The sequence below is a fragment of the Quercus robur genome, chromosome 11 (assembly GCF_932294415.1).
Source record: "Quercus robur chromosome 11, dhQueRobu3.1, whole genome shotgun sequence".
In the NCBI taxonomy this organism is placed as follows: domain Eukaryota; kingdom Viridiplantae; phylum Streptophyta; class Magnoliopsida; order Fagales; family Fagaceae; genus Quercus; species Quercus robur.
Genome location: NC_065544.1, coordinates 19,214,523 through 19,224,760, shown reverse-complemented (window position 1 = coordinate 19,224,760; position 10,238 = coordinate 19,214,523). Strand labels below are relative to the sequence as shown.

The window sequence follows — 10,238 nt, the reverse complement described above, 5'->3', positions numbered from 1 at the left end:
TAATACATTTGTCAAATTTTGTATTAATTGGATATTATTTACTATATAATTTATAAACTTATATTTTATGCATAATTTTAAACTATAAAAACTTACGATTTAAAAAATTTATTGATGACATGACTATTACTTTTTAATTTTTTAGAAATTTTGCAAGTATAAAAAATATAAGAAGAAGATGTAATCCAATAACGGATTTGTCAAAATTCATCTCCAATAAAAAGATATTGAGTAAGGTTGTAATTTAATGTTACAACCAATTTTATAGCTAAACTTCAATTTTGTAGCTAAATTTTATTTATATTAAAAAAAAAAGCTCATAATATTCAACTTTGAAATAAAAAAGAAAAAGAAATGGGCATCTTGAACATTTTCTATTATTAGCATTATTTTTTTCCTTTCTTTCTTTCTGAATAAGCATCTTGGGCTCTACTTGTCTGGCATCAACGTTTTGTGAGCTTTCAAAGTGTGAACGCATTAGATTCCAAATACAAAACTCAATTTAATCTTTCCACCTGTCCAAAGTAGCTACTTCATACTAGCTTTCTATAAATACCAAACCCTGAGGCGTGTGCTCTCCACACTCTTCCATATCCAATCTGATTTTCTAATTTACTTCTTTATTTATCACTTATACCTTCTTTTTTTGTGCTTCCATTTCCTTTGATTCCATGGCATCTGCCAATCAAATCCATGACCTACCCTCTGTTAAACCTTTAGATATTGAACAACAAACCCAAGAAGAAGTACAAGAAATCAAAGTTTTCGATTATGCAAAGAGAGCACAGTGGCTTAGAGCTGCTGTGTTGGGTGCCAATGATGGGTTACTTTCCACAGCTTCACTCATGATGGGAGTTGGAGCTGTGAAAAAGGATGTTAAGACGATGATCCTCACTGGGATTGCTGGGTTAGTTGCTGGAGCTTGTAGCATGGCTATAGGAGAGCTTGTCTCGGTTTACTCACAATATGATATTGAAATGGCTCAAATGAAGAGAGAGGACATGGGAGCCGAGGAGCTAGATGCTGGGAAAGAGAAATTACCAAATCCATGGCAAGCAGCTGGAGCATCAGCACTTGCATTTGCTGTGGGGGCTTTGGTACCATTACTTGGGGCTGCCTTTGTAAAGGACTATGCTGTGAGAGTAGGGGTAGTCATAGCGGTTGTGAGCTTGGCTTTGATAGCTTTTGGGAGCTTTGGTGCTTTGCTTGGAAAGGCACCTGTGGTGAAGTCCTCTTTAAGGGTGTTGATTGGGGGCTGGTTGGCAATGGGACTTACTTATGGCTTAACCAAGCTTGTTGGTTCTGCTGGACTCTAATCTTACTGATCACCTTAATAGCCAATTAATTTTCTGGCTTCTTTTTGCTTTCCATCTTTTGCTTTTTCTTTTGACACTTTTTATCTTTTTAGATCTCTCAGATCTTGTACTACCTGTTGTTGATCTTGGATTTAGTGGTCCATAGGAAACATTCAACATATTAATCTTTGTGCAATTAATTTCAATTATAACTTCGAATTGCGTCGGTTTTTCTCTAATTTACTAGATCTACTAAGAGATTTTACCAATTGATTAAGTGGAATCCATGTCATTGAAGAAGACTAAACTAAATTACTATATTTTTCACTAAAATACTAAATTACAAAAATTTTGTCAATTTAATTGGAGGTTGAATGATTTCATGTCATCAAATGCCCAAAAAAATATTTTACCATTCATACCCTAACAATATCAGATGCCCTTTTATTGGTGTTTTTCAAAATGGTAGAGAGCACACGATAAAGTTAGACTTTGATTTCTTATACTCACACATTTCCATGGGCTGAAAAATTAACAAGGGGGCCTAAATGAAGATGTTATACTATTTACTATCACCATTAGTGACGCATGAAATGACCACAGTTTTATTCAGAAAAAAAATGAAGAAGAAATGACCACTGTTTTAAGAGAGTTTTTGCTTTAATCAAACCATTTCTAGCAAAGCTGTGGAGACTCACATAAATAATTTTTCCTTGACATGCTTTAATATATTTTACCTATTTAACAAGTTAATCCTAAATACTTACTGATGTGTCACTAGGTTACTAGAACCTAGCTAAAGGGGATCTTCTATTGCTTGGCTTAATTTATATTAAAAAAAAAAAAGTGGTTAAGCAATTGTGCTACCCGAAATCTAAGTATCTTCCCATTGTTTTAGTGAGTAGTGACCCTACGAATAGATTGTGATGCCAAGAGATCCTGTTGGCCTAGTTGCTCTCCCTGACGATAATATATTTTATTTTATTAATTGTCATTTTCTTTGGTTTTATACCTTTTATTTGATCCAGTTTCCATTGAGATGCCAAGTTACTTACTACAATTCCCACAGAAAAGGAGAAAGGAAAAAATATGCACTGTCTTAACATGACGACGACATGAGTTAATAAAGCTAAAATGACCACCGTACACTTTTGGTGTGATAAACACCCCATAAATATAAATGTTTTGGAGTGTGGGAGGTAGGAGTATTGATTCAAGTCTCTAGGAGGGAGGTTTACACATATATACACTTAAATTATGCTAGAGTAAAATTTTTATCTTGTATATATATATATATATATATATATAAAAGCTAAAATAAATTGAATGTGTATTTTTTTGTTGTTGATAAACAAGGGTATCCAGACCTCTTTAAAGTATTTGAATGTTTTTAGTCACACCAATGGTTGGATCCATTTCATGCACAATTTGACCAAAAAATTCACTAGCTTGAACACTGCAATAACTTCAATAATTTTGTTCCCATCCTAAGAACTCGAGATTTACCTTTGAGCGTTTTATTTTTATTTTTATTTTTATTTATGAGAAGACTGACTTTTGGGCTTTTCAAAAATATAAAAAATAATAATATTTGTTAATTAATTAAGTGATGTTAGAAATACTACAATTTATGGGTCATGTTAATGGGTGCCCTTAAAACAATTATTAATAAACCATTTAAGAAAAATTTTGACTCCACTTCTATTGGAAATATAAAAAGCTGTAAAAAAAAATTGTTTTTTTCTTTTCCCATAAAAAAATTTCTGAAAAAATTTCCTAAATCAATGGCATCTATTAGGTTTTCATAGAACTTACAAATTGATATATCATTAATCATAAAAAGAAAATTCAAAAATTCATTTATTAGGTGATTAAACTCCACCAGTCACATATATTGCCACATTATTATAAGTTTTATTTAGCAAAACATTTTCTTAAATAATTTTGAGAGTGTGAATTGAAGTGAAGCAAATCCATAAATTAATAGGGAGATGTTAAACCAATGCTGTAAGGGCATTGGTTTAGAAACTATTTTTAGAAACAATTTATTGGAAACATAATAAAACAATAAATGTTGTTGACAACTTTTTATAGTTCTCATGAAAGTAGTGTCAAGACTTTCCTATTATGGTTTATTAACAATTGTTCTAAGAGTATCCGTTAATATGACCCAAATTAATAATGCCGTCTTATCGAGTAAAAGTTTTGTAACTTTGGTATATATGAGTGGGAAATTGTAATGCATTATCAGACCTAGAAGATAAGTATTTTTGGGAAGCACCAGAACGTGAAGAATTTAATTAAAGGCACATGCACTAGAAGCAGTAGTATCAAATCTAATGTAGTCAGGGCCGGAATATGTTGCATATAAACCAAGGATTCCATTAAGTAATAGATGGATGAATATATATAAATTGCAGAATAACATTAAAAAAAAAGTTGGCATGAATGAATAAATTAAAGAACATTTTAAAAGTGAATTGAAAGGAAAAAAAGAAAAGAAAAGGTGGGAGCTGAGTGAAAGTGGGAAGTAATGGGACACGCAAAACTTAATCTTGAAGTTAAGATATTAGAGGTTGGAGTGTTTTAAGAGTTAAGCATTTTAATACCACAAACTTCTCGTGAAAGCCAACAAATTAAAGTAGCATTCATTTCTCAACTGCACCGTTTCTTCTTCTTCTTCTTCTCAAAAAAAAAAAAAAACAAAAAAACAAAAACAAAAACAAAAAGTTAACTCAAAACTGTGTATGTAACGGACTGCATGCCTCTACACTTTTTTGGGTTTACCAAACGTATAGAATATAGTATAACTTTTGTTTTCCTGAATATTTGGCTTTAGCTCTAAAAGAGAAAAGAGTTGAGGGAGTCACAAAGTCCATTATTACGGAGCAGGCAGATTTGTTTGCGATTGCATACCGACTCTCCTCCCTAGAGAAAGGTAACGGATAAGTCTTAGCATAATTACGAAGCACCCAGATTTGTTTGCATGTCCTCCCCTAAAGAAATGTAACGGATTAATCGCATTAAACAAAGAGAAATGCTAACGAATGCTTGGGCATTAGCTAATAATTTATTTAAAACAAGTTTTTATAATAAAAGAAAAAAAAAACAATTAATACTTTGATAGCTTTTTTCATTTCCTATAAAAATGGTGTCAAAATTTTTCTAAAATAGATTGTTAACCAATGCCCTAAGAGCACTTGTTAGCATGACCCTTAAACAAAAATACCATCATCTCATTACCATATGAAAGCTGAAACCCCTTTTTTCATCTTACCAACAGTTTGGTTTGTTTTGATACAAAACAACTCGCAGCAAGATCAGTGTCTTGTACGGGATCTAATGTATTTGGGCACTTAGTGGCACCGACTTCATATCAAATTACAAACTCTTCTCATTTTTTTGTGCAGCACTCTTACAATAGTATACTCAATGAGAACTCTGTCATTCGGTGCTTTGTTTAGGTGTTATCTAGGGTAAGGGCCATTTTGCTTCTTACTGAATTCCTAACAAGGTTTAAGGTTGGCACTGTTGCAGAATTTCCTAAAGATCCTAGACCCATCTTCTTCTATACGGTCTTTTTCTTTTCTTTCTTTTTTTTTTGGTTTGCCACCTACTACCATTAATTTTCTTTTGAGATGAGGACAACACCACATGTGATATTTAAGAACTTGTCAGGCCTCAAGCCTAGTCTATTTGACTTTTCCTATTCACCCAAATCCACACTTTGGTAACTTGTGCATAATCGAACCCAAAAGCCTAAAAATCTACAGCTTCTTTTTACACTTAACACAATAGAGCATAGAAAACATCTGTAGGTACTTAGTTCACAAAAGTTTTGTACGAAACAAAAAAATAGGAAAAAAAAAGAAAAACAAGCTACTCGACTTTGTGAAGCTCGAGTACTATAAAGAAGTACTCGATTTTCATAATATCGAGTACCATATTGTTTTTTTAATTACACAAATTCCAGGTTAGCAGTGCCACGCTGACGACTCATCTAGAAACTTGAGTTTACGAAACTCGAGTACTATTTAGAACTTCATTTTGTGAAACTCGAGTACTAAAAAAGTGGTACACTGCTAAATATTTCCGAAACAGTGCTAGTTTGCCACAAATTTTGTCAAAACGTGGTATTTGGCTATTTTCACCTGCTGCAAGATTAGTGTTTTGTATAGGATCTAATGTATTTGGGCACTTAGTGGCACCGATTTTAGTTTTTTTTTTTTTTTAGGTGGTTATTAAGAAATCTAATACAATCTAATACTATATACGGTCACGTTAATGAGTGTCCTTAGGACAATGGTTAACAATTCATTTTAGGAAAATTTTGATACCACTGTTATGGGAAATGAAAAAAGTTGTCAAAACATTAATTGTTTTTTTTTTTTCTCATAAAAAATTTCTTAAAATAGATTGTTAACCATTGCCCTAAAGGGCATCTGTTAACATTTTCCTACTATATATAATAGCAAAAGCTGAGAGAAAGTCAATTCATAAAATTAAAGATGTGCTGCCACATAAAGAAAAAACCACACTTAAAAATCTGCTGCGTTTAAGTAAAGAAACGTGAAATAAGATGCGAAGAGTTGTGTCTTTCACGTCTGACTTTTAAAAAATCAAACATTACACCCATTCAATCAAACGCACACCGACGAAAGCAAGACCCTTTCCTCCATCGTTTCAATTATAATACTTATTAAACAATATTGTAATTACCTTCATTATTATCTTTCAATAGTATTTTTTGTGAATTTCTTGTTCATTTGTGAAATTTTATCTAAATTACTATTATTTTTTATGTTGCTAACAAATTATCTAGAGATCCTATTTTAGACTTGCTCTCTCTATTTTGTGAATTTATTGTTCATTTGTGAGATTTTATCTACATTACTATTATTTTTTATGTTGTCAACAAATTATCTAGAGATCCTATTTCAGTCTCTCTCTTTCTTTGAAATTTACAATTAATAAATTTTTTTATAAATAAAGAAATGTTATCTATAATATACAACTATATTATGACAAGGATAAAATAAAATTTAAAGTGTAGAATAATAAAATTCAATGTAAGAAAGGTATTGTTGCAATTTCACTTAACAATAAAATGGTGTTTCCAACAAAGATATATTAAAAATATAACCAAACGAAGATTAATTTCATATAGAAATCAAATATCATGATTCATGTGTAAATTTTAACAAAAATATATGAAAGATTATTTATTTATTTTTAAGTTTTACTTAATAAAAAATTAGTAAAGAGATGCAGGGTGAAGGAAATCTAAAATCTAATTTCCAATTTTGATTTTGTTGTCGAGAGAGATAGAAAGAGCTTGTTTGGTGTGTCATGTTGGAGTTTAGATGATCAATCTATATATAATTTAATAATTAACTATAATAGTCCAATAATTTAAAAATTAATATAAAACAAAAACGAGATGCCATGGTCCAAAAATTCTCATGTGGATATGTGTGAAACATAAAATAAAGCTAAATCGTCAATAAAAATTACTAAATATAGGGAGATTTAAGAATAATAATAACATAGGGGGTAAAGAAAAATAAGAAAAAAAATTAATAATTAAAATTAAAAATAAATTTACAAAAAAAAAAAAAAAAAACTAATCCATATTAGCAGTAGATAAGTGTTGGAAATATTCATATTCAATAATGGGTAAAACTTTCCTTTCAAAAAAGAATGGGTAAAACTTAGGTGTAATACATTGGACAAAGTTTAGTTACAAAATTAGTTGTTGTCTAAGGCTACAACCTTACTTAATAAAATAAACATTACTACATATTTTGAAAATCTAACTATTGAATTATATGTTCTTTATGCTCTTAATACACATATCAAATTTTGTGTCATTTGGATATTACTTATTATATAATCTATAAATTTATATTCTATGCATAATTTTAAACTACAAAAAATTGCAATTTAAAAAATTTACTGATAACATAACTATTGATCTTTAATTTTCTAAAAATTTTGCAAGTATGGAAGATATAAGAAGAAAATGTAATTCAATGGTGGATTTGTCAAAATTCACTTTCAATAAAAAGATATTGAGTAAGGTTGTAGCTGATGAGTCAGAAATTTACGATCGTCACTAAGCTGGAACCGTCATTAACCAAGAGACGATGTTCGCATTTATTATGCTTATTGATGACAAAGCGTAACAGACGGATCAACGATCAAAGAATGAGCTGTGAACTTTAGACAAAGATTTTGTAACGCACTAGCTGTTGAGCATAAGTACAGCGATTCATTGCCCATTAATGAGGCACATAACTATAAAAGAAAAAGCAACAGAAGTGAAAGGTACACATAAAATACTTTATGAAAATCAATTTCCAGTCAATTCTCTATAAAATATTTCTCCTTTACTGACTTAAGCATCGGAGGTGGTTTGGCTAATGCCACACCTGCGTGTTACTCTTCCACCCAGTTCATTTTGCAGGTTTTCCTCCAACAGAGTTGACCCCAATCACAGCTTCGTCCATCCATTACGACAAGGATCTCAATTGCTGATTTTTTGAATCATCAATTTGGCGCCGTTTGTGGGAGACGCTAATCATTCAAGCTATCTTTCCCAGTGACAAAAGAGTTCCTCGAAGTACGAGATGGAAGCAGAAACTACACAACAACAAGAAGCTGTGCAACAACAACAAACCTAGGCCCTCCTGGCTAATGTGAAAGAGTTGACTAGCCAGAATGAAGAGCTGCAAAAGACAATGGAATCCCAAAATGCAGAACATCGGCGAATAGGCGAAAACCAGAATGAAGAAGAATCAAACTCTCCACGTAAGAGAATGAGTGAACAGGCGAGATAGGACCTCAAGAGAAGATTCTTCTAGGATGGAAATGAGTTTCACAACATGAGGAAGGAGATGGACGAGTTAGAAAGTGCCATGAAGGACAAAGGCAGAGAGAATTTGGATGAGATGATTCGAAGGACAGACTCATCATTTACTACTGAAGTACTAAGCCGTCTCCTCCCACCAAAATTTTGTCTCCCACAATGGGAGTTGTATGACGGTTCCAAGGAGCCCTTGGATCACATTGAATCATTCAAGACACTGATGCTATTGTAGATGACGCCAGATGAGGTGATATGTAGGGCATTCCCAACAACAATGAAGGGAGCAGCCTGAGTATGGTTCAACAAGATACCCTTAGGAACTATTGTAGATTTCGAACAACTCAGCAAGGGTTTTTTTCGTCATTTCATTTTGGGGGGGGGGGGGGGGGGGCAAAGACACAAGAAGCCAACTGGTCACTTTCTCAACATTCAACAAGCAGAAGGAGAATCACTAAGATAGTACGCTACCCGATTCAATAAGGAGCTACTATAGGTAGACGAAGCTGAAGATCAAGTCATCCTAACAACTTTCCAAGCAGGGTTACTACCAGAGGATTTCTTCTTTTCTATCACTAAAAGTCCAGCAAAAATAATCGCGGAGCTGCTCCGAAAAGCTCAAAAGTACATGAATGCAAAAGACACAATGCTTGCAAAAGAAATGAATGGAAAAAGGAAGAGAGATGAAGGAACAAGCAGCAATCACGATAAAAAGAAAGAGACACGAAGTGTTGGGCAAACAACAGGGAAAAAGAAGAAACTTCCAGGCAAGAAGCCAAAGTTCACTAACTTTACTCCTTTAATAATGCCAATTGAGCAGGTCCTAATGCAGATAAGGGACGATCCCTCCCTGCAATGGCCAAAGCCAATCAGCACTCTAGTAGAAAGAAGAGACAAAAGCAAGTACTGCAGATTCCACCAGGACCACGAGTATCGCACCGACGAGTGTAAGCATTTGAAAGATCAAGTGGAGACTTTGATCCGAAAAGGAAAGTTACAGAAGTATATCAGGAAAATAGAGCCCCACAGATACCAACGGAAGGACGATCAGGACAAAAATCAGGGAGCAGGAGAAAGCAAACCTCCTACAGGAGAGATAAAGATGATCTCAGGAGGACTAATAGCAGGCAGAATATTGAAATCCCTAAAAAAAGCCCATGGAAGAGAAATAAATAGTGTCCATTCGCAGCTCCCTCCAATGAAGATGCCAAAGAATGAGGAGCCTAATATTATTTTCTTAGAGAGAGATGATCGTGGCATTAGGCAACCCTATGACGATCCATTAGTAATCGTGCTTAGAGTAGAAGAATTCAACATCCACCGGGTGTTCATTGACAACGGCTCAGCAAATATCATCTACTTGTTTGCATTTCACCTCGCCTCTGGTAAGCTTCACAGGGGATAGAATCGTCCCTAGGGGCATCGTCACTCTAACCATAATTTTAGGAATTTACGTAGCATAGGTCACCAAGGAAATTGATTTCCTCATAGTTGACTGCCCTTCAACATACAACATTATTTAGGAAGACCTGCACTTAAAAGGCTAAGAGCAGCAACGCCAACATATTACTTGAAGGTGAATTTTTCAATAGCCCATGGAGTAGGAGAAATTAAAGGAGACCAAGTTCTGGTAAGTGAATGCTACCAAGTTGCCTTAGCATCTTGGGAGAACCACACGTGGGTGATCAATGAACCAGAGCCCATCCTCGAACCGTCAGAAACACCATAAGAAGTTGAGATCGTTCCAAGGGATTCGATGAAGGTATTGAAGATAGGATCAACACTCTCAACTCTAGAGAAAGAGAAGATGATTTCCTTCTTAAGGGCAAACCATGATGTTTTCACTTGGAAACACGAGGATATGGCCGAAATTGATAGGAAGATCATACAACATTGTCTCAACGTCAACCAAAAATGCAAACCTGTACAGCAGAAGTAGAGAATATTTGCACCAGAGTGTAACAAAGCTGTAACTGAAGAAGTAGAGAAGTTACTAGAAGGTGATTTTATCAGGAAAGTCTTCTATTTAAATTGGCTAGCAAACGTGGTAATGGTAAAGAAGAGCAATGGCAAATGGA

General features: G+C 33.6%; 2 protein-coding genes across 2 annotated transcripts; both read left to right on the top strand.

Annotated features, from left to right (window-relative positions):
- Window positions 1-569: 569 nt before the first annotated feature.
- LOC126706814 (vacuolar iron transporter homolog 1-like) lies at window positions 570-1,517 on the top strand. Its single transcript, XM_050406367.1, has one exon. It carries the CDS (start codon window positions 672-674, stop codon window positions 1,314-1,316), a length of 645 nt encoding a protein of 214 aa, XP_050262324.1. The 5' UTR covers window positions 570-671; the 3' UTR covers window positions 1,317-1,517.
- Window positions 1,518-8,788: 7,271 nt separating this feature from the next.
- Window positions 8,789-9,565, top strand: LOC126704805 (uncharacterized). The gene has a single exon (XM_050403806.1). The coding sequence runs from the start codon at window positions 8,789-8,791 to the stop codon at window positions 9,563-9,565; it is 777 nt and encodes a 258-aa protein (XP_050259763.1).
- Window positions 9,566-10,238: the final 673 nt, after the last annotated feature.